Source organism: Cervus elaphus, chromosome 4 (assembly GCF_910594005.1).
Source record: "Cervus elaphus chromosome 4, mCerEla1.1, whole genome shotgun sequence".
In the NCBI taxonomy this organism is placed as follows: domain Eukaryota; kingdom Metazoa; phylum Chordata; class Mammalia; order Artiodactyla; family Cervidae; genus Cervus; species Cervus elaphus.
This window is the reverse complement of record NC_057818.1, coordinates 6369774-6394856: the sequence shown is the minus strand read 5'-3', so window position 1 is coordinate 6394856 and position 25083 is coordinate 6369774. Positions and strand designations below refer to the sequence as shown.

At 45.6% G+C, this 25083-nt stretch overlaps 2 protein-coding genes across 2 annotated transcripts in view; one reads left to right on the top strand and one right to left on the bottom strand.

Annotated features, from left to right (window-relative positions):
• Positions 1 to 14253, top strand: part of ADAMTS18 (ADAM metallopeptidase with thrombospondin type 1 motif 18) — a 145005-nt gene extending 130752 nt beyond the window's left edge. Inside the window, 3 exon segments of the mRNA XM_043898096.1 lie at positions 4178 to 4390; positions 8949 to 9096; positions 12223 to 14253. Coding sequence (XP_043754031.1) covers positions 4178 to 4390; positions 8949 to 9096; positions 12223 to 12338 — 477 coding nt within the window. The 3' untranslated portion in view covers positions 12339 to 14253.
• Positions 4388 to 25083, bottom strand: part of SYCE1L (synaptonemal complex central element protein 1 like) — a 92242-nt gene continuing 71546 nt past the window's right edge. Inside the window, exons 12-16 of the mRNA XM_043898100.1 lie at positions 22433 to 22437; positions 22050 to 22149; positions 18073 to 18236; positions 15677 to 15858; positions 4388 to 8213 (exon numbers count right to left, since the gene is read on the bottom strand). The gene's annotated coding sequence lies outside the window, so the exon portion shown is untranslated. The remainder of the gene's footprint in view (positions 8214 to 15676; positions 15859 to 18072; positions 18237 to 22049; positions 22150 to 22432; positions 22438 to 25083) is intronic.

Sequence of the window (25083 nt, the reverse complement as noted above, 5' to 3'; positions counted from 1 at the left end):
CAGATCGTGAGCGTGTGGGGTGGCAGACTAGAAACAGATCCTGTTAACATTGGGGGAGCTAGTTAAAAATTTAAATAAAGCAGTGGAACTATCAGGGTTTCATTTCAGAGAGAGGATCCCAAGCCCAGAGCCAGGAAAGGCGCCCTCATGGATATTGCAGGGATGCAAAGAAAGATGAAATGTTTCAGGGATGCAGGAAAGCAGGGTCCTGGAGAGTCCTTTCTTTCCTTCTTTCTTTGGAGGATGATTACAGTATTGTGGTTTCTGCCATACATCAGTATGACTCTGCCGTCGGTTACATTCGCTTCCATCCTGAAACCGCTTTCCGCCTCCCTGCCCACCCTACCCTTCCTGGTTGTCACAGCGCCAGCTTTGGGTGCCCTGCGTCATCCGTCAAACTTGCACTGGTTATCTCTTTTACATATGGTAATGTTTACGTTTCACCGCTATTCTCTCAAATCATCCCACCCTCTCCTCTTCCCACTGAGTCCAAAAGTCTGTTCTTTACATCTGTGTCTCCTTTGCTGCCCCACACATAGGATGGTCAGTACCACCTTTCTATATTCCATATATATGTGTTAATACACAGTATTTGTCTTCTCTGAGAGTTCTTAAAGAGGCCGGCGGGCACCTTCAGGCATCTGTTGGGCGGGGAGAGGGAAGTCTTGAAGATGCCTCCTAGACTCCTAGCTTGGGACGCTCATTTGAGTTCTCAGGCATAGGAAACGTGAGCAGAGATCAAACCAGAAGTACGCATCAGTAACCCCTAAGGTGAGGTCTCTGCTCTTATGGAGTCCACTGTCTAGTGAGCAAGACAGTGGCCATGGAAGAAAAAGGTCACTGGTGGGGACTGGGGGCGGGTGTCCAGGGGAGGAGGGGCCGCTGTCCCAGCAGCTTTGGGTTCCTCCCAGCAGTGCCCTTCCCTTCTGTGTGGCCAAGCGCAGAGCGGAGCACCGGTCTCTCCCCTCCTCACTCGGTTTCTTTATGAGACGTTATAACCAAATGGCCAAAGGCTTGGGCTTGAGTCAGGCCGCCCACTCACAGGCAGCCTTCAGTGATGACTGCAGATCCGACCTCGGGCTAAACCTCCCTTTCCTCTTCTGCACAGTGGAGCCCACACTTGCAGCTCCCTCCCAGAGCTGCTGCAAGCACGAAGCTCAGTGTCCTCCTTCCGTATTTATTCTTATTGAAGTACAGTTGGTTTACAGTGCTGTGCTAAGTTCTGCTGTAAGCACAGGGACTCAGTTATAAACACGTACACACTCTTCTCTGTGTTCTTTTCCATTATGTTTATCCCGGGAGATTGGATCTAGTTTCCTGTGCTGTATACAGTAGGCCCTTGTTTATCCCTTCTAAATGTAATAGGTTGCATCTGTGAACCCCAAACTCCCAGTCCATCCCCCCCACCTTCCTTTTGGCAACCACAAGTCTGTGAGTCAGTTTCTGGTTTGTAGGTATTCTTTTGTGCCGTATTTTAGATTTCACATATAAATGCTGCCGTCTGGTGGTTGTGTCTGTCTTTCTGACTGACTTCACTTAGTAGGATGGTCTGTGTTCCAATGGCATGATTTCATTCTTTTTTATGGCTGGGTTGTATTCCATTATATAGATGGACCGCATCTGCTTTATCCATTCTTTCTTTGTTCCTTTCCTTTTCTTCTGGTGCTTTAATGATTTCCTTTCCGTTTATGCTTGTGTTCTTTTTGGTTTCTGTGAATTATACTGTGGTTTGATTTGTGGTTGACTTGTTTTTCAAGTATGTTAGCCCCTTCCTATATCTGCTTGCTTTGGACAGGTAGTCATATAGGCTCAAACACATTCCAGAAAAAATCATCTTCTTCCTCTCCTTCCTCACATTTTATGATTTTGATGTCCCTTTTCTCCATTGTCTTGTGCATCCTTTGTTGCTCATTGCGTGTGTCATTGCCCTCACACATAGTTTTCCCTTTTTGATCTGTATACTGGCTAATGTAGGTGGATTTACTTTCCATTTGTGATTTCCTCCCTCCTGTATCTTCCTGCTGCTTTTCTACTTAGAGAAGACCTTTCAGAATTTCCTGTATGATAGGGTTAGTACTGCTGTATTCTTTTAGCTTTTGCTTGTCTGAGAAATTCTTTATCTCCTTCCATTTGAAATGGTAGCCTCTCGGGGTAGAGGATCCTAGGACTTTGCTGCCTGAGAACACAGGAGCAGAGAAGGACGCTCTGACAGCAGTCCGCCCCCCTTCCCGAAGGGCCTGGCCGCAGTGATGCCTCGCCCCTCCGGTGTAAGGCAGGCGGTGAGCCCACGCCCCTTCCATCCTCTCTTGGCCCCGGTCCCCTTGGTGAGCCCACGCCTCTTCCATCCTCTCTTGGCTGCCGTCCCCTTTCCCGTCTGCCGGTCACCAGCGCCGGGCTTCCCCGGGTCTGCCCTCGGGAGCCGAGCCTCAGCGCCTGCCCAGCCCCGCGGGGGAGCGTCTCTGGCCGGCAGCGCCTGGTCGTCCCCCTGTGCTCTGCCCTCCACACCCCCTGGCTGCGCCCTCCTCCAAATCTCCCCTTGTCCTGGCTGACCTCCCTGCCGGTGGGGGGCTTCCCGGGTATAGAAAGCTTTCCCCTTTCACGGCTCCCTCCCCGGTTCAGGTCCTGGCCCAATTCCTCTGTTTTAATCCCGCTTTTGTCCTGCCTGGTTTTGTGCAGATTTTCTTACCCATTTTGGGAGCTCTGAGGTCTTCTGCCAGCATTCGCTAGACGTTCTGTGAGACTTGTTCTCCACATAACTGGTTTTGATGTCTTTAGGGGAGAAGGGGAGCCCCACATCCTGCCTCTCTGTTGTCTTGATCTGATCCAGAGCCTTCATGATCTGTGATGGTTATGCTGATGCCATGTCTTACTGCTTTATGCAGTTCATCAAGGCCCTGTACAGTATCCCAGAATACTGTTTAAAATACTTAAAAATGGTTTTCTCTAATGCCATGTGCAGTCACATGGATGAACCTAAAGACTGTCGTGCTGAGTGAGGTAAGTCAGAGAAGAGAAATATCCTGTGACATGCCTTCTATGTGGAATCTAAAGACAAATGAACTTAGGAAATAGACAGTGGAGCCAGCCTACGGTTGCCGAGGGAGAAGTGACAGTGAGGGGGTTTGGGACTGACGTGTACCCGCTGCCACATTGAGAATGGATGAGCGACTAGGACCTCCTGCACAGGGGACTCTGCCCAGGTCACGGCAGCACAGGGGACTCTGCCCAGGTCACGGCAGCACAGGGGACTCTGCCCAGGTCACGGCAGCACAGGGGACTCTGCCCAGGGTCACGGCAGCACAGGGGACTCTGCCCAGGTCACGGCAGCACAGGGGACTCTGCCCAGGTCACGGCAGCACAGGGGACTCTGCCCAGGGTCACGGCAGCACAGGGGACTCTGCCCAGGGTCACGGCAGCACAGGGGACTCTGCCCAGGTCACGGCAGCACAGGGGACTCTGCCCAGGTCACGGCAGCACAGGGGACTCTGCCCGGGTCATGGCAGCACAGGGGACTCTGCCCGGGTCACTGGCAGCACAGGGGACTCTGCCCAGGGTTATGGCAGCACAGGGGACTCTGCCCAGGTCACTGGCAGCACAGGGGACTCTGCCCAGGTCACGGCAGCACAGGGGACTCTGCCCAGGTCACGGCAGCACAGGGGACTCTGCCCAGGCCACTGGCAGCCTGGCTGGGAGCGGGGTGGGGCACATGTGCACACGTGGACACATGCATTTATACGGCTGAGTTCCTTTGCTCTTCACCTGAAACTATCGAAGCGTTGTTGATCAGCTGCGCCCCAACACAAAATTAAAAGTTTTTGAAAAAGAAAATCTGTACAGTGGAAGTAAGGAAATACTTAAATAAAATAGCAGTCAGTCACATAGAAAAACAAAAGCGGTTTCCTCAGACTTATTTCATCAGCCTCCATCCTCGTTTTGTTTTTCCTGCCGTAACGCCGCTTCGGTGTGTGATGGCAGGGCCGGCCTTTGTTTCGTGGTGCTGAGCCATGCTGTGACCTTGGGAAAGTGACTCCAATTCTCTGGCTTCTGTCGCATGCCGGACTTGAGGCCCTACCTTCAGGAGCCTGGTGGGCTGTGGCTGATCTGCCCTAGTCCCATCCCTCTGATGACAGGTGGAGGGTGGAGTCTGTGCCCTGACGCCTCCTTTCTTGGCCCCCAGTGTTCCGTGAGCTGTGGTTTGGGAGTGAGGAAGAGGGAGATGAAATGCAGCGAGAAGGCCTTCCAAGGCAAGCTGATAACGTTCCCCGAGCGGAGGTGCCGCAATATTAAGAAGCCAAACCTGGACTTGGAGGAAACCTGCAACCGGGGGGCGTGTCCCACCCGTCCAGCATACAGTCCAGCAGCTGGGTGGTATACGTCGCCGTGGCAACAGGTGAGCATGGAGAGATTGAGGCGGGTGAAAGTTAAGCGAGATTCCGTTTACAACTGCTGCTGTTAGGGACCCGTCCAAACGACCTGCGTTCCTGGGCAGGTTCCAGCATCGGTGAGCCTCCATTTTCACATCTGCAAAACTGAGATGATAATATTGTGCAGAGTTAGGTTTTTTCTTTTCTTTTTTTTCCCAATGAATAAGTAATACAAAGCAGTTGGTCCCAAGGTACTGCTAATGTTCACTGTTGTTGCTGCTATTAAAACCACCACTAGCTCCTCCTGTGTTTTAGAAATGCTGCTCAAGAGTCTTGACTCACGTGGTTCTGGTGTTTCTGAGGAGTGTCACTAATGGCTAGCATGTGTCACACCATTTCCATGCACTGTGTTACATACTACACACGCATCTGTCTCCTCCCTTCACCCCGGAGCTGACGCTGTAAGCTCACTCAGTCATGCTTTGTGACCCCTTGAGCTGGAGCCCACCAGGCTCCTCTGTTTAGGGATTTTGCAGGCAAGAATACTGAAGTGGGTTTGCCATTTCCTCCTCCAGGGGATCTTTTTGACCCAGGGATGGAACCCACGTCTCTTGTATCTCATGCACTGCAGGTGGATTCTTTATCAGCTGAGCCACTGGGGAAGTGGTCTTATTTGTGGGTATTATTGTCCCTGTTTTGTGGATGAGGCTGGTAAAGAGTTAGGCAGTTGATCAGCCAATGACACACAAGTTTTAAATTCAGATGTTCCAGGTGTCCTTTTCCTCAGAAGACTTGGAAGAAACTTTAGAGGCATCGGTGTGATGCTTATGAGCTGGGATTGGTTTGTGATGCTGAGTCTGAGAGGACAGCACGTCCTCAGGGATCCGAAGCTATGGTTTGGTTGGTCCTTGCGTTGTTACAGCTAACAGGCGTTACATAGCTCTTCAGAAAAAACAACTCTGGCTTGAGAGGTGCTGCCAGCCTCACCATGAAATTGGATTTCTTTTAAAATTGTCTACAATTGTTTTAGTCATTTAACAGACTTGGCAATTGATTCATGCAGAATTATTTAGATCAGATAAAAGCAAATAATTACCAGTGGCAAATCTTCTCCCCCTACTGCTGCCTGTTTTTGTGGATAAACTTTCATTAGACAACAGCCATCCTCATTTGTGTGTGTTGTCCATGGCTGCTTTAGTACAGAGGTGAGTAATTGCAACCAAGGTCATACGGCCCATAAAGCCTAAAATAGTTACTGTTGTGAGATGGGAGTTCCCCACATGGCAGAGTAGGGGTTTGCAGGCACACGGAAATAACGGCTATTTAAAGACCAGAACCTACCCTGGGGCCTCAGATGGTAAAGAATCTGCCTGCCATGCAGGAGACGCAGGTCCCCTGGAGGAGGGCATGGCAGCCCACTCCAGTATCCTTGCTGGAGAATCCCATGGACAGAGGAGCCTGGAGGGAGAGTCAGACATGACTGAGTGACTCACACGTTCACCAGAAAAGAGCTTCTACAACTAAAGACCGAAGAAGGAGCCACGATGAGGTGGGTGGGACAGACAGAGTCGCAGTGCACATTTCAGAGAAAAACCACACTTGCAGAGCTTTTCCCCCAGGAGCAGGGGGTCTGCACTAGGAAGACGAGCCCTCAGAAGGTTTGGGCTTGCAGGCCAGTGGAGCTCACGTTCAGGCGTCCCAGAGTGCCGTGGGAAACAGCCACACCACTCTTCCAGGATGCGCTTTGAGCTCTCAGGCAAAGCAATGCTGAGAAAGGCGCCTGGGCAGACCTCCCGCCCATCCTGCAGAGTCTTCTGGAGAAGGAATCAGCTGGGACATACCCCGGGGCAGGGACAGTGGCATCAGACTCTCTGGGGGCCCATCCTACGCAAGGACGCTGGTGCTGCAAGCAGCATTCTGTAATCCCCCTCCAGCTCGTTAGCCTGGAGTCCCCAGGCCAAGCCCAGCCTCCCAGTGAGCCTGCCGTAGCCGCAGACCCAGCCTCTCCCGCCAGCGGATGGACCCCAGCCTTCCACGGTGGGACCCAGCCTGCCCGCCAGCGGCCTGCACCAGCTCGGAGGCACCTTGGCTGCCCGCCGCCCTGGGGTCCAGCCCCCTTCGTCACCAGGCCCACACAAGCTCGGAGACGTGCTGGACCCCGCAGCGGCTGTGTCAGAAAACGGCCCCCTCGCCGCCACCTCCAGGGCCGGCCACCCCTCTGGACTCAGCCGCCAGACCCCAGGACCCGGCCTTGCCTGCCCCGGGCTGGCACTCATTCCGGGACCTGGCTGTGTGCTTCAGGAGGCGGCATCTCCCTGACCCTGACCCCACCAGAATTAAACCCATGCACTTAGGGGCGATTAATCTACAACAGAGAGGCGAAAGTATACAGGGGAGAAAATAGTCTCGGCAGTTACTGGCGCTGGGAAAACTGTGCCAGAAATGAATACATTTTCTCATCCCATGTACAACATAAACTCGAAATGGATTAAAGACTGAACTGTAAGACCAGAAACCATAAAACTCCTAGAAGAAAACATAGAATATCCTTGGACATAAAGTGGAGCAATATTTTCTTTGGATCTGCCTCCTCTGGCAAGAGAAACTAGAGCAAAACTAAATAAAGGGTATCTAACTAAACTTAAAGACTTGTTCACGGCAAAGAAATCTGTGGACAAAATAAAATGACAGCCTACTGACTGGGAGAAAATATTTGCAAATGTTGGTGAAAAATAAGGGGACAATATCCAAGACATATAAACAACTCAGTGTCAAAAAACAACCCAGTCAAAAGGGGGGTAGGCAGAAGAATTGAATGAACATTTTTTCCAATGAGATGCAGATGGCCAAAAGGTACACAAAAAGATGCTCAGCCTTGCTAATCATCAGAGAAATGCAAACCACAGCCACAGGGAAATAGCGCCTGACACTGCTCAGTACGGTTATTGTCGCAAAGAACACGGAGAACATCTGCTGGTGAGGAGGTGGAGGAAAGCCAGCCTCCGTATACTGCTGGTGAGAGTGTAACCTGGGACACTGTGGAAGACAGTGTGGGCGTTCCTCACAAAACTGAAAACAAAGCTGCCTTATGGCCCAGCGGTTCAACTCCTATGTGGCGTGTGTCCATGAAAATGAAAGCGCTAATTAAGAAAGATACACGCAGCCCAGCGTCCATGGCAGCACTGTCTGCAGCAACCAAGGCACGGAAGCAAACTAACTCAGTGCCCCCGACCCGTGAGAGGATGCAGAACTAGTTACATGGGCTACTCCCCAACCATGAGGAAGGGTGAGACTGTGTCATTTGCAACAACATCAGTGGACCAGGAGGGTATTACGCTTAGTGAAATTAGTCAGACAGAGAAAATCAAATATTGTTTATGACTTATGTGGGAGTAGAAAAAATGTAGCAAACAAACCAGTGATTACTGAAGGGGGAGAGGCATTAAGAGGTACAAACTACTACATGTGATATGTATATGTGTATACACATATGTGATATGTGTATGTGTGTATGTGTATATATATAATAAGCTACAAAGACAAGAGATTAACCAATATTTTATAATAACCATAATGGAATGTAATCTATATAAATTTTGAATCACTCTGTTGTATACCTGAGACTAACATAATATTGTACATCAACTATACCTCAGTTAACAAATTAAAATACTCACTTGTTCTTCACAAAAATAGTTAGCCATCTTCTGACTGAGATGATTTGGTAACTGATAGAGCTGTCTTTGAATTTAGCGCTAATTCCAAAACTCATACTCTCTTTACCGCAACATGTTTTTTCCTCTCAGAAGCCACTCTGCAGTGATGCTTGTCTCAAGTGGAAGTCCTCACCTGTCCACAATAAAATAGGAAAAAAATTATAAGGATAATGAACTGGTAGTGAGCTTTTTTTAAAGCAAAATACATGTAAAGATTAATTTAAAGGGCTATCCTTTCTCTGATAATATTTTCTTATTTGCTCTTTTGTTAGGAAATATCTTTATATGTGTGCCTGGAAAAAAATTACTGGCCAGTCCTTTTTAATCTGTTTTTTTAACCTTCCATTGGACAGTGACATGATGGACTTCTCCAAAACACAGTATCCACCATGCTGTCTCAGAATTTGGCTGGGCAGGGAGGACATAATTCCTAAGCTGTCTCAGAGCATTATATTTCTTTGGCTGTCCAAGTTCTGAACCATCCCCTCCACTATTGTATCTGCAGAGGTTGCCTGGAATTCTTTAAATACTGTGATGAACTGGCTGGATGTGTCTGTATTCGCTTCTGCATTCCTGTGGCAGCTTCTGTATGCCTGGAACCTCTCTTTTTCCTGAGTTAACTTGACTGGGAGACACAGGCTCTCGGGGGAAGCAGATGGCATTTGCTTCAGAGCCTTCTAATCAGATCAAACGGCGCCCGAAACGTGTTAGAGGAGAGGCTCAGTGGGTTCATGTGCCCTGCTCTGGACAAGCCCTGTTTCATCGACAGGCACCTTGGAAATGTCCCAAGGCACGGAGCTTTCTCTCCCTGCTGTCGTGACGTCAGGAAGGGCCGCTTCCTGACTGCTTCCTGTCCCCTCTCCTGCAGTGCACCGTGACGTGTGGCGGAGGGGTGCAGACGCGCTCTGTCCATTGTGTCCAGCAGGGCCGGCCTTCCTCAAGTTGCCTGCTGCGGCAGAAGCCTCCGGTGCTGCGGGCCTGTAACACCAACTTCTGTCCAGCTCCCGCCAAGAGAGGTAAGGCACCCCACCACGCGCAAGTCGGCTTTCCTCCTCTCTGGAGTATCTGTCCAACACCTGCTGCATCCAGTTACGCAGCTCCTGCCCAAACTCTCGGGGGTGCCATTCACATCAGAGTCGGCGTGAGGAGCCCTCCTGAGAGGTGTGCAAGGCACACACATCCAGGGCAGTCCCTGATGGTGGTCAGCTCTAGCTGGTGCGCGGGTGTGGTGCAAGGGAGGCCCTGGGGAAGCTTCCCAGAGAGGGCCTTGTCTCCAGGCCTCCTGCTTGAGGCGGGTCTCCTTGTATCAAGAGGAGTGAAATGAGAAGGCAGAATGCAGGACACAAGCCCAGGCGTTTCTTCCTGGCCACACACAGGGCCTCTAGTTTTACTCAGGTGGGGATTCCTCCCGGTCCTCCAGCCCCATCCCCAGTACACGGGAGGATCCCTGGAAGTTACACTGAGGAGGGGGCCTAGAACAGAACGAGGACTTGTCTCCTCTCTGCAGGAGGCAGGTCCCACGTCCAGTGAGGGGGCGAGGTCCCACGAGGGTAGTGGCGGTGCGAGTCGCTGGATGTGTATTGTGAGATCCAACCAATGATACTTGTCAATTGTTTGCATGTAGGATGTGAAGCTCGCTCTGGGGTTGTCCTTAATAGTGTAAACAAAATACCAGACTCATAACAGAAGCTCAAATCATCAGCTATTCAGTTCAGTTGCTCAGTGGTGTCCAACTCTTTGCGACCCCATGGACTGCAGCACACCAGGCCTCCCTGTCCATCACTGACTCCCGGAGTTTACTCAAACTCATGTCATTGAGTCAGTGATGCCTCCAACCACCTCATCCTCTATTATACTCAATAATCAGCTATTAGCAATCAGTATTACAACTATAACCCAATGCAATACTTACTCTGATAGATCGTGAGACACCTCACATCTGATTCCTGACTTACATCTAGCTTCCAGCACAAGCTAGATGTTGAAATTCCATGCTTATCTCAGGAGGGGTAAGTGGTGATAGTGCCGTCAGGCCCATGATTTTTGTATCCTCCAGTATTTCCACTGCATCAGTAGGATCATCTCTACAGTCTAAATAGAAGCTGATCCAGACGTACATTCTGATTGATTAGGGTACATGCTAATGGACTGGGGTATAAGACACTATATTAAAAAATAACTGAACTTGGAGATTATATACATATAGACACATAGGCAAAGTCTTCCTCTCATGTCGCGCTTGTATCTCTATTGATATATCCTAAACTAGTCTCCTGGTGCCTACCTCCACCCCGTCCCCATCTCAGTAAACATGACCCCGTACTTCAAGATGCCCAGGTCAGAACCCCGTAGTCATTCTTGATTCTTCTTTTTCTCTCACACTCTTTACCCACCTGTCAGCTAATCCTCTAGACTCCACCTTCAGAATATAACCAGGACTTACTGGATAGAAAAGAACAACTCCATTTCATCCTTCTACCTGAGCGGAGACTCAGTATGGCTTGAACTTCTTGTTTTGGCCGTGAGGTGGAGGGAATTTATTTTTTTCAACAAGTACTTCTTGAGCAGCCACTCTGTGGCAGGTGTTGGCAACAGAGCAGTGAAAGAAAGTTGATCAGATCTTTGCTCGAGGCTGCCCATGGGTAAACATGTGATGTGATAAATGCCAGCAAATAGGACGCAGAGAAACAAACCAGGAAATGGTGGTCCTTCCTGGGGGCCAGGGGCTTGCTGTTCTCATAGGGAGGTCAGAGAGGGCAGTGCTAAGTGGGCACCTCTGAGCAGAGGCTTCAGGGAAACGAAAGGATGAGGTGGGGTCCGGATCCTCGGGTCACTGTAGAGACCGTAGCTCTAACTCCGGTGAACGGGATCCAGGGGGAGGGTTAGGGGCAAGGATGTGCCAGGGATGGGTGCCTGTTTCAGAAGGATTATCAGGCTCCCCTGGGGCTGGGAGGAGTGAAGTGTGTGTGTGTGTGAAAGGGAGCTTTAGGTGGAAGAACCACGGCTTAAGGAAGGAGCCATCGGCAGTTCATAGGAAGATCAGATACAAATCGGGAGCAGCAGAAGAGGAAGAGCCTTGCGAGCTATGTCCCGGGGCTCAGAGGTGAGCCGTGAAAGGTGGATTCAGGAGGGACGTGACTGGGTACCCGTGGGTGGTGTGCAGTTTGCGGGGACTTGAGGGTGACTTAAGACTTGGAAAGAGGAGGAAATTCCAGCTCTGAATGACAGCGTTTACTCACGTGTAGGGGTAGACCCTAAATAGTTCTAAAGTAAAAAAAAAAAATCCTTGCAAATCCAGTTAAAGGACTGAGCCCTTACTCCTAAAACACACATTTATGCTTACAGGAAGAAAATTGTGTGTATAACTCCATGTGCATTCTGTAACACCTGAGGCCCTTTGGGGTAAAAGCCTCTGATGCCCCGTGTTCTGCTTCCAGTAGGTAATCACCCCTGTTATCCTACACAAGGAAGGAAGTTTAAAAAGACTGGTGCTGATTTAAATTCATGTCTTCACAAATTGGCCATGAGATTTGATTTAAGCCTGCACAGAATGTCGCAGCTGGGCCTTCAATCCAGGTCCTCCACTATATGAGCTTCGTTGCTCCCCAGAGTAACGAGCCTGGAGTTGTGGCAGCAACCGTGGGGTGTTTATTAGAAGAAAAAAGAAATCTGAGTCCTCGCCCCAGACCTTCTGAAACAGAACCAGTGGTTTAACAACATCCTCGGGGATGTCGTTTTTAGGGGAAATGCCTTGCAGGCACAACAGTAGTTTCCAGCTTATTTAGGAGGATCAGACATTAAGCTCAGGCTGGAGATGACTTTTTTTGTGTGTGTAAACATCCACTTGCAATCCAGTGACCTTAACCTGTTTACATTTTGTTAGTGGCTACGGTGCTTTAGGAGCCCGGCGGGCTACAGTCCATGGGGTCACAAAGGGTCGGACCCTGCTGAACGAATGACACTTTCACGGTGCCTCTGGGTGCCTTCATCCTGCTTTTTCCCCCACAAAGTCCTCATGTCTTATGTAAGAACCCCACGGGGCCAAAGGCAAGTTGATCCCAAGTCTCTGTCTGTAGGCCCTCACCATAAGGAAAAGGCTAAGAACCTGTCCTGATGCGCTGAACGTTTTTTTCTCACCATAGAGGATCCATCCTGTGTGGACGTCTTCGGCTGGTGTCATCTTGTTCCTCAGCACGGCGTCTGCAACCACAAATTCTATGGCAAGCAGTGCTGCAAGTCATGCACCAGGAAGAGCTGATCTCGATGCCCTCTCATCCCGGCAGGGCCAGGGTCTTACCTCGCAACCTCCGGAGAGACCAGCCCTCTTTCCATCGAAAGCTGAACACTGCAGACCCTGTGTGAGCTGACTGCCATGTTGGAGGGGCTGCTCTCGAGAACAGCCTTCTTGTTCATTTCCCTAATGCACACGGTACTCAGAAGCACTTGAAAGTGGGAAGCAATGACAAATCGGACTTACAAAAGCATAGAACACAAACAGACCGGCTTTGCTTTGCACTGTTATAGGAAGGAGGTGATGACTTGCCATGAGAGAGAAGAGGTTTGAATTTTGACCAAGTGAGATGCTTGTGAACTTTGGGGACAGACCCCACCCCAGGGAACCTCAGAGGGTGGGTTTTGGAAATGTCCTTTTGGACTTCAGGTCATAGCCTGAGACTTGGAGTAATCTGATGTGGGTGGAACACGCTGCCTAACTGTTGCTCAGAGTTTGACCGGAACTGTGGACGCCCCAGACCAGGAGTTGTACAAATGCAGAATGGTGCTCACGATGGTGCTTGCTGCTGGACTAGCAAGCTTCATGTCCTGTTTCTCTGGTGTGTGTGTGTGTGTGTGTGTGTGTGTTGTTTTTTCTTACTTCATTGAAGGTGTGTGTGTGTGTGTGTGTGTGTGTTGTTTTTTCTTACTTCATTTAAGGTATATTCTGCTTATATAGAGAGTCTCCAAGACTAAAATTCACAACTTGAAAAGTATTCTGAGGCATATGCTGAAAACAGGGCAACGTGGACAAGTTAAGATCTCCACTTAATTGGAAGTCACACTCTGAAAAAAGAAAAAGAAAACATAACCACAAAGCCCTGTTGCCCTACACACTCTGTCAACCTCGTCCTTTTTGGTGCTAGCCGAACAAGTACTCGGGTGCCTCAGGTCTGCTCTTTGGGAATCAGCATGTGCATTTCTGGTAGAAACCTAAGAGGAGACAAAGAGCAAAATAGTCCTGCTTGGAAGGATGGGAAAATGTCATTCATGATGCTCCCCGCGTATTATCAGAGATGCTTGGAAAATTAGAGGCCACTTGTGGTTTTTTTCCCCTGGCAACTGACATGTTTAAATTTGCCCTAGGATTTGGTTAACAAGGGAAAAGTCACAGTGGCAGTTGAGAAATCCATCCATCTTCTCGCTATGTGAATATTAATAAGTCATAATATGCCAGGACATTTCAATGAACAAGTGTTTTGTAATCTTTCAGATGATATTTTCAGTCTTCAGAAGCCAGCTGTTGGTAGGCACTAATGAGCTTAAAATTGTTCTTCATGGGAAAAACACCACACCATCTTGCCAAAACCAAAGTAACTTACAAGACGGTGTCCTTCTGTAATATTTTGAGATGTGGTTATAAAGGGCATATTTATATAATTCTACTCTGTTCCTCAATGTCTTTGATGAATGTAACCCAATTTTACTGCTTTTAAAAGTCTAAATTCAAACAGGGATTTGCTCGCTCAGCATAACCAACAAGACAGTGGTTTGTTAAATTTAGAGCCTCCTTTATTCCATTCTAATTAAAATCATACATTCTCAAGTCTCAGAGAAATAATGATTAGAATATTCTCTCAGTCTCCTGGACTTGGCCTAGAATAGTGGCCATTTTATCATAAAAATAAACATAGGGCTCCATATCACTACCCCCTTGCCCTCTGAAAAAAATTTCAACTTGTTTCTTTATATAATTATCATTTTATTATTTTATGGAAAATTAATTTATTAATAGCCTATTCTTATGTGTTCTCACTTGCTTCTCTGAGGAAGTGAATTAATTCTGAGGAAAAGTGTTGAATAAATAAACATGGGGTATAGAGAAAAGTCAAAATATATGTGTAATATTTAATTATTTTATAAGTTTTATAATAAAGTGTTCTGTTTCTTTGTCTTTGAAACTTGTTAAGTTCTTGAATAAGTTAGCAAGAAGCTGGTCTTTACCAAGGTGATCTAAGTGTACAAATGTTGATTAAGACTCTCAATATTTTCTCAAAAAGCTGAGAAAAGATTGGAGGGAAGACATTAATCATTTTTCTTGTTTGTGCTTGAGGAAATTAGAAACCATTAAATACTGGAATGAAACACGTGACATTTACCATCTCATGGAAATGCTATTTTTTTTCTACTCTTACTAGTCACGTAATCATTTATTTATGGAAATCATCCAAGCTAGATAAACCATAAATGTAGTGGGTTTTCTATTTTTTTTTTCTGCTACTTGAAAATCTTTTTGTAGAAAGAAAGAGGGGAGGGAAAGGAGCAAGGAAGGGGAAAAAAAACTAAGTAATAAATTAAAAAGCAAGTTATTCAAGTTTTCTAAATTTCAAATCTTCAGACCAGAGGGAAATAAAAAACTATCTTGGCAAAGTAACTCCAAATGACCTGAATAAACTATTTTTTCCTGTATATGTATATATAATACATATATATATATTATTATATAAATATATATATTATATATAAATTATATATTTATATTATATATAAATACATATATATAATATATAAATTATATATTATACATTATATATATTGTAAATATATATTACATATATATAATATATATATAAAATATGCATGTATATTTTAAAAATATATTTAAGAGGATTTTAATGTGAATTATTGCTATTTTGCAAACAAAAATTATTATTAATAATGAAAAATAGATGGCAAAAAAAGGTACCTTCCTACTTTCTACCTTTTGGTAATATTATTAATAAAAACAACCATGTTCTCTCATTTAATCCCCACATCAGGAGTGGAAGGAGTCTGGAACAACCACAGGATGGTGTCCTTTTCAAAGAGAGAGAGAAGGCCACCTGAGCCTTAGAATTCTGTTGTGGCCCCTGAGATGCACGTGAAGAGGGTGTGACAAAAAAATGACCCAGCAATTCTGGGCAGAAGAATTCTGGGCAGGGCAGGGATGACCCCCGGTGGGGAGTTGAGGATGGAGGCAACACGTTGCCTCTTAGCCTGCCTTTTCAGTAAAGGACACGCAAAGGTGATCGCTGTTGTTCTCTAATAGCCGTTTCTCTGCAGGACAGTAGTGTCTCCTGGGCAACAGGACTTGAGTGTGGGAGCCTGCAACGCGAAGTCCTCTAGGATGGAGAGAGAGGACGGTGGTCTCGGCGTGGATTCTGTATGTCAGCCGTGGGAAGGCTGACCTCACGGCAGCGTGTATCATGCAGGAATTAACAGCACAGAACCCATGAATGCTAAATGCAATGTTGAAAAGGCCACTTACTTACGTCCCATATGGGTTTATTTTAGAGACTGTAAAAATCTGTATGCAGATTCCATGTTTCATCTGCCTCACCTTACCTTTCCTGAAGTAAGACCTTAAGGCCTCAATTCCTGATGGTCACACTGATGCTGAGGCTCGGAACATCTGAAGTGACATCATCAGTACAACCTAGGTGGCCGTACCTTCCTCCTCCGGAAGGGACCAAGGGTGAATTGATTCTTGAACTGCTGTCATCCATTTACTATAATCCTGAATTTCCCTGGAAACCCAAAACACTTCTACTAAATTTTTTATTTAATCGTATCTATTTAACTTAAAATGATGTGAACTAAAGTAAATAGTTTAAAAAGTAAACTTTTTATAATTCCTGTAAATGGAAAATTTATATTGTTTCCCATAAATAGAAGGCAAATAAAAGCCCACTGAATAGCATTCACATTTAATTTTAATTAAAAATAAAATACAGTCACTATAACTGCTTCACAGAATTCATACCTAAGAAACATTTTTCAGTAAGTGAACTGCTCCTAGTCCCTCTAGAATGTTTGGTTTAGCATCACTAAGCTTTAGATAAAATTCTGTGTCAAAAAGATTATTTTGGCCTTGAATACCAATTCATATTTGTACATAGAAAAGGCAGATTATATCCATTTGATTGTACCTATGGTGATAGAGTTAAGACATTTAGAATTGTTCAACAAGTTTTGTGCACAGAGAGGCCATCAGGAGCAATATCCAGAATGCATTTTTCTAAATGTATCCAGTTATTTGTTAGTTTCTGCAAAGCAACAGTAAAGGCCTTCAGTTCAGTTCAGTCGCTCGGTCGTATCCGACTCTGCGACCCCATGAATCGCAGCACGCCAGGCCTCCCTGTCCATCACCCATGCACAAAACCAGCATCCTCTTTGAACATTATGATGAGATACTTGCAAAGTATTTCTGTTTCCTCGTCTCTTGTTTCATAAGGGACAGTTGAGTTCATAATTAGTAATTTATACAGTTGTTGATTGGTGGAATAGATGAACGATGTTCAGGAATTGTTGCCAGCATGCTGACTGGGATGAGAAAGAGGCACCGTGGTGTAGGAAAAGGAAATCCTATAGGTCATTTCTCCCCAGAAGCCCAGTTTCTTGCAGCTCTCTTTGCTTCTATCACCTTGGCCTCCCGATTTAGGCTCCCTCTGCCCCGAATAGGTTAGGACATAGGTTGACATTACCAAGTGTTAGCCCTGCAGCACCCATAGCCCGTGTCGGAAAGCACTCCTCTAAACAAACACCTGGTACTCTGAATTCTCCATCCTCTCGGCTAGCAGACTTGCTAAATGTGGTATGCAGTACAAAGGGTGGCCCTTTCTCTGTTAGTGATCAGAGCCCTGGGGGAGATGGTCTTTGAAGATAAACCAGGGCCAGGAGCTGTTCCGGTGGAGGCGAGGCCCGGACACATTTCTCTTTCTGAGCCCCCCTCTCCTTTCATGTGGCTGGAGCAGAGGAAGGATGGGGCAGCCCCCACCCCCAGCCCTTGGCAGAAGGTCTAGGAGGTCTCCCCTTCTTGCAGGCTTCCATTTCATATGCCAATACCAAGGGGACTAGTGTCTCCTATTTCTTGGAAAGAGGGTCCACTCTCCCCTGCCCTACTTCCTTTGAAAGTCAAGTTCTGTCTAGAAATGAGTCTCAGGACAAGAATTTCTAAATAATTAGCTCTGTTACCATCACCTAAGGATGTTATTTTATACAGAAACTTCCCAGGCCTCATTCTAGAAATTTAAGTAACCTGGGGGTAAGACCTGGGCATTTACATTTTTAAAGGCACTCAGGTTTCTTCAAGGAAGAGCTAGTTAAAGTCTAGGGCGAATAAAGAGGGGCCTGGGTCTGTCTGCCCTGCGCAGGCGAAGGAGGCCCTGGCACCCCGCCCTCCACTGCAGCTCTGCGGCGTGTGGCCCACAGTCAGCAGAGAATGAAGGGCTCTGGTGTATTCCCAGGTGTATGTTTCACCTGGGAAACTCCTGTGCTGGCAAATGCTGGATCAAGAAAAGACATCTCAGGGGACTTCCCCGATGGTCCAGTAGCTAAGACTCTGCACTCCCAACCCAGGGGCCATGGGTTCGGTCCCTGGTTGGGGAACTAGGTCTGACATGCGTTGTGTGTGTGTGTGTGTGAGACAGTCATGTCCGACTCTGCAACCTCATGGGTTGTAGCCCACCAGGCTCCTCTGTCCATGGAATTCTCCAGGCCAGAAAACTGGAGTGGGTAGCTGTTCCCTTCTGCAGGGGATCTTCCCAACCCAGGGATTGAACCCAGGTCTTCTGCACTGCAGGCAGAATCTTTACCATCTGAGCCCCAGGGAAGCCCACAACTCAGAGTTAGCATGCCACATGTAAAAGTTCATATGCCTCGACTAAGACCCAGCACAGGGGAAGAGAAAAAGGAAGAAAGAAAGAAAAGGATTTACAGGAAGGGACAAGGTCCCTGCTCACCTCTTCTCTCTTCCCGTTCCCGAGGATGTCAGTAGTCTACAGAGGGGTTCAGAGGGCAGTGGGACACCAGGATTGAGGGAAATCGGCCATTTCTCTCAGCCAAGCACCCTTATGCAAGAGCTAGGGACTGTCGTTTGTTTTCTTAAAAGTGGGTGGGAGGTTGCCTGAAAGAGAGAAGCCATTGAATTCCCAACGGAAAGTGTCTTTTGGCAATCACTCCCAGGGCTGCTTGTGTGTGAGTGAAGAAACCCACAGTGCGTGGAGACAGTGGTACTCCCGAGAGCCAGAGTCAAGCAGAAGGAAGCCTTCCCTCCTGTTTCCTGCCCAGTCATTAGGTGCCAGAAGGTAAATCAATCATTTTTATGAATTATGCCAACTGTCACTTCCTGACAGTTTGCCAGAAATCCACTGGCTGACTCGACTGAGTGAAAATAGGAGAAGCTTCAGCTTTTGTCCAACAGAAGACAAAAGAAACATCTTTTGTAATACAGGGAAGACCTACTAGAAGGTGCTTTGGGGCTATGCTAGAGAATAAACAGGTTAGTTCCATGGTTCGTGCTGTTCTGGGCTTCTGATTTTTCTGGTTTAATGACTAATTTTATTAAATTAAGGGTTTTTAAGATTGGTTCCAGATATTTAAAATGAACATCTGTCTATTTATATGTCAGCATTTTTTAAAGCAGTAAAAGAATAATTGTATTCAGTAAATACCTTTATTATGATGCCTACATGATGCAGAGCTTTTATTACAAGCAGAGAAGTCTGGTGAGGAGGCAGACTTTTCACACTGTCATGGGAGTTAGCATTTGTGATCACATTAAGTCTCTAACATCCAATCATATGGACCCGCTTATATAGTTCGCTCTGCCTAAACTAACATTATTTCCTGCATTTTTGCTATCTAAGATATATTCATTCTTCAACAAGCATTTATTGAGCATTTACTGTATTTCAAGGTCTGAGCATGGAAACAGATCCTGCTCTTTACCCAAAGGGACTGATTCTTTAAAAATATGAGATGTTCATTTGTGAAACAATCTGGCCATAGTCCAAAGTCATAGAGACCTAAGTTTTTTTTAAAAAAACTTCTTCACATTTACATTCACCCCACTCAACCTTTGAAAATACTTGTTTTCCCTGTAATGTTGCCAATATCACATAATGCTAATCAGGATCACGTGAATGTGAGGAGGTCCTTCTAAAATAATAAAATCCCCCAATTATAATTAAGCAGAGTACTCTGCTTTCAAATACATGTATAAAAGTTATGACCTGGAAGAGAAGGTAGTTATCATTTCATTCTCTCTCAGAGAGAGAGAAACTGAGACCCAAATAGTTCAGGGCCTTTCCTAAAATTACCCAGTGAGCTAATGGTAAGTCCAAGTGTAACGTCAGATATGATCATTTTCAGGCAAGTGTTAACTGTATTATATTTGATTTTTCCCCTGATAAACAAATGCTTTTATCGAGAATTACTCTGGAGACATCAGAGAGTTTTAATGAGTGTTGTGCTAAGTCACTCAGTCGTGTCTGACTCTGTGACCCCATGGACTGCAGCCCGCCAGGCTCTTCTGTCCATGGGGACTCTCCAGGCAAGAACACTGGAGTGGGCTGCCATGCCCTCCTCCAGGGGACCTTCCTCGACCCCAGGATGGAACCTGCGTCTCTTGTGTCGTGGTGTTGGCAGGTGGGTTCTTTACCACCAGAACCACCTGGGAAGAAGTAATTCTAATGAGTAGTGTTTCAAGTAAAACCTAATAAGAAACACTGCCAAGTTCACATGATATTAACTTAAGTTCCCCTTCCTCAAAAGAAATACTCTGGACCGTAAGAAGCATAAAAATGTTGTCATACTTTCTACACAGGGCAAAGGTGACCCCATGAAAGATCCAGTTTTTAAAAATATCTGACCCCTTTCCTTTCCAAAGGCTGGTATCTTCAGGGACTTTGCTTTGAGCCATAAATTATGAAAGATGTTGAAGGTGACAAAAACTTTGTATTATAAATACACTAAAATACATTATATAGGACACTTTAAATGGGTAGATTTTATGGCATATAGATTATATCTCTTTGTTGAGATATAAAAATCTGTTTGAATAATATGCTTGAATTGAGGACTGTCTTTGATCACACCTATAATCATCTAGGAACTTTGCTACGTAACACTAACTGTTTCTGTACTGTCCACACCCCCATTTACCTGGTTCAAGTGTGCCCCAAACAAATTCTGTGTACACAAGGGCCGGCTTCACTCACGCATCTGCTGTTTCACTCAGCCAGAGAACGGTAATTTTCAGCCACTGTCCTTGGTACTGAAGATACAATTAGAATGGAAGGTCCATGAGGGTAGGGGATTTTTCTGTCTTGTTTAGTGTGGTATTGCCTTTACCTACCATTTCTTGAGTGGATGGTATATGGGGGAACAGGACAGACATAGTCTCTTGCCTCTTCACCCATGTAGTCTATGTGTTTGTTTTTTTTTTTTTTAGGGATTCAGAAAATTCAATAGGACTTTTACTATAGAATTGAAATAATCTATGACTGAGAACTCTGTGGAGCCAGAAAAAGAGAACTAAATCAGATTGTTTCTAAAAGTTTTTTTTTTTTTTTTGTGATTGTTTACCTTGATGACTGAGATGAAAAGGATAAGCTCAATGTTAATGTTTATTTTAAACATGTTCTAAATGGATTCCCTATACTCTTTCCAAAAGGAGAAACATTCACAGTATCAATATTTAGAACACAGATAGTAAGCATGTTCGGACACAAGAAATATCATGAATCAATATGTTTAAAATGGACATATATGCTGAAAGAGTGTTTGATCTGTTGATAAACATAGAACTGGTAACCATAGTTAAACCCCTGTCCCTGCTTGGATTGTGTGAGGAAATTAAGCAGACTGGAAGTCAGCCCTTCATTTTTATTGGGATGTCACTCAAGGCTAAGGGCCTGTCAGGAGCTAGTTTGTTTCTGCTGGACAAGAGTAAGGTGGGAAGCATTGCTGAAGTTCTGAAATCTGGGCCCTCCCTGGTGGTCCCCTGGCTGAGACTCCATGCTCCCAGTGCAGGGGCCTGGGTTCGATCCCTGGTCAGGGAACTAGATCCCAAATGCAGCAACTAAGACCTGGTGCAGCCAAGTAAATAAATATTTTTTTAAAAGTTCTGAAATCTGGTTGTAGAAACAGGGGAATGGAGGCATTGCGCCTCCAATTCCCATGGCATTGTGCCTCACCCATTCAACCTACTCTTTAAGAGTCTGGCAGGCGTGGCTACGTCTGGCACTTCTAGCCATTCCCCCCCCAAATTATGATAAGGCTGGAGTTGGAGAGAGTGGAAGGAAGAAAAAAAAAATGAATTTAATGTTACTCCCTTCTATCCCACACATTAAAAGAGAAAAAGAGGTATACCCGAGGGAAGGTATTTTGGACACAGTATTCTTTCATATCATGTGCTTTCCATGAAACAGATCTTTTAAAATGTTTTAACCCATTACTGACTGGAGGATTTTTGCAGAAGTTAATGCCTGTAGCCGTAATACGTCTCTGGTCCATACTGTGTTAAGAGTGATTGATGAAAAGTAAATGTTTTGCTTATTTTCATAAAATTTTCCTAGGACCTACTTGGAAAACCAAAAACAACAATGTAATGAGATGATCAAGTGGGAACAGCAGGGAGAGGCAATGATGATGATAATGACTAACATTAATGCACAGCTGCTACGTACAAGGGGCATGCTCGGTATTTCCCATATATTAATCTCAATTTCTATAGTTATCTGAATCTTAAAACAACAATGTAAGATAATTATTATTAACTCTTCTGGTTTTTCATAAGAACCAAGGCTCACAGACATTTTGTACAAAGGCATTAGATTCACAAGGACATCCTTATGTTGATTAAGAGCAAAGAATCTGCATTCCCACAAACCTCAAATTCAAATCATAAATTCCCTCTGAGTACCCATCTGCTTACTGGCAACATCACTTGATTTCTTTTGCACCTTCATTTCAATATCTAGGAAGAGGCATTGAATCATTCATTCAGTGAAAGTTGGCACCACTTGCGCTGGATCCTGCAAGGTTGAAGAGAAACGGAGTTCTGATCTCTTTGGGTTTATATTCGTGGATGAGGACAGCTGTTAACCAAGGCATCCCGCAGACCAACCCAGAAAATTACAACCAGGATGAGTGCTCAGCAAAAAAGGCACAGAGCTGCAGCAGAGACTGCATGGTGTTGTAGCCATGTGCTTGAAATCCTGAGTCGTTTCTTCCACGCCAGTCTGGGTGGGATTTGATTCCCAAAGCCAGCACCTGCATTCTTGCTTTTAAGGTCATGCTCTCACAAGCTGCACCCACCTTGCCTGCAAATACAGAAAACCACTGGAAATTTATTCCCCAATTCAACCCTGCACAGACTCGCAACCCAGACGTCATTCATGCATTGGTGACTGACCTGATCAGGAGTAACTATAGCGACTAGAACTGTTTGAATGCTCAGTTAAGTGTTGTGCCCTCAATACTCCCACAATACAAATGGGAATGCCTGGACCATAATACGCAACACATTGGTACCTAAACAAATGACAATCAAGAAAAAGAAGACATGGCAACCCACTCCAGTATCCTTGCCAGGAGAACCCCGTGGACAGAGGAGCCGAGCTGGCTACACAGTCCACGGGGTCGCAAAGAATCGGACATGACTTAGCGACTAAACAGCAACTGTATAGCACAGGGAACTATATTCAGTATTCTATGACAAACCATTATGGGAAGGAATATTTAAAAAAAAGAATAATATATATGTGTATGTATCTGAATCACTTTGCTGTACAGCAGAAATTAACACGTGATAAGTCAACTATATCTCAGTAAAATTTTAAAAAAGAAAAAGAAGACAGAATCAGTATAAAGAAGGCAACAGATGCTCTTGCCAGAGCAAAGGAGATTTGAAGGGCAAAAGACAAGTTTATGGTTTTTGGAGCTCTCCAGGAAACAACCTGAGAACCAAGTTTACTTACGACTGAGATTTCATGAGGCCCAGAGCCGTTTGACCCTCCCTGCCCGCCTCCTGGCACAAGTGCCCAGCTGAGGCCCTCAGCTGCTGAGAGCTGGCAGCCTGCGGATGGCCGGCTGCCCAACCCCTCCTTCTCTCAGAGTGGGAGGAAGCTGGTTCCTGTGTCATTATTAATTAAATCCTGACCAGGTGGGCACTGCTAACGTCTTTTCCAGCGGCAGCCTTGCTAACGAGATCTCGTCACTGAACTGAGCAGGAAACCACCTTGGCTGAGGCCAAAGCACTTGTTCCCCGTCCAAATCCACTCACCCAGGTAGAGAGCTGAGTTGGAGGTCAGCCTGCGATTCTCAATGGATCAATTGTTTTCACCCATCTCCCCTCTGCAAGGTCCGGAAGACGTGAAATAGGATTTGGGGGAAGATTAATGTGTTCCTTTACCGCACTGTCTGTCTGGAAGGCACACTCTGGGAGTTGTTTCCCAGCACAAAGCGTCTTTCAGAGTCACCCTGTGAAAACCTGCTCTTTGGAAGATGGTGAGCAGGAGTTAGGTGTCTCCGTTTCCCTGGTACCAAGTGGCAGGGAGACTTAGCAGTGATCGAGTTAATCTTATCAACTCAGATAACTCAGATGTTGGTTTTACAGCCTTCAAATGCAGTAGCCAGGTAATCATCACCAACCAGCTCAACTCCTTTCCAAAGCCTTTACTGCTGCACAGAGAGAAGGGGGTTGATAATTACCAAGCCCCAACCATGTGCCAGATATTGTCCCAGGCTCTGTATCTGCATTCTCTAATTCTCACAGGAAATCCCTTATCATCACTTCCTCCCTTTTAAGGATGAGGAAATTGAGGTTCGATAAAGGTAAGTAATTCTCTTAAGGTCAAAGAGCAAAACATGATATTACTTGGGTTTAGAATACAAGTCTGTCTCAGGTAATAAAAATCTTTCCACTTAGGAAAGAGAGGTGCATGCATGCTAAATCGCTTCAGTCGTGTCTGACCCTTGCAAGCCCATGGAGCCCGCCACGCTCCTCTGTCCATGGGATTTTGCAGGCAAGGATACTGGAGTGGGTTGCCATGCCCTCCTCCAGGGATCTTCCCCGGGCCAGGGATGGAACCTGCGTCTCATGTCTCAAGCACTGCAGGTGGTTCTGTACCACTAGCGCCGCCTGGGAAGAAAAGAGAGGAGTGTTGTTTAAAAAAAAAAAAACAAGGCAATAATAAGATCTGTTTTAAAATTGCCCTATGGTTTCCACTTATAAGATGATGATAGGTCACCTCAAGACTAACTCTCAATCAGACAAATTTTGGATGAAATAGGAAAAACAATCGCCTGACAATCTTGAAAGTAAACATAAACGGGCACATTGTCGAGGAGAAACAAGCACGAAGAAGCTAATAGCAAAGGAGGAAGTTTCTTTTCTTTTCCTTTCTTTCCCTTGTGTGAAGAAACTCAGATATTCACTTTAGTAAACAAATGCTTTAAGTTAGCTATTTCAAATATTTTTAAAAATCAAAGATTATGCCTAAAGAACTAAAGAAAACCATAAGGGTGAAGGTTAAGAGAACAATTTCCAAATAGAGAATGTCAATAAAGATATAGAAATTACAAAAAAAGAATCAAATTCTGGAATTTTAAAAGTCCATTAACCAAAATGAAAAGCAATTTATGAGAGGGGCTAAGAAGCAAATCTGAGAAGGCAAAAGGAAGAAGCAACAAACTTGAACATGAACCATTGAGATGACGATAGTTTGTGATATGCTTTAAAGTTAGAAACTGATGACTCCAGCTTTGTGCTTTTTTTTTCAAGATTGGTTTGACTCTTTGGGGGGGTTTTGGTTCCATATGAATATTAAATTTTTTTTTCTATTTCTACAGGGGAAAATGTGCCATTGGAGTTTGGATAGGGATTGCAGTGAATCCGTAGATTACTCTGTGTAGCATAAACATGTTTAACAATATTAATTCTTCCAATCCATGAACATGGGATATCT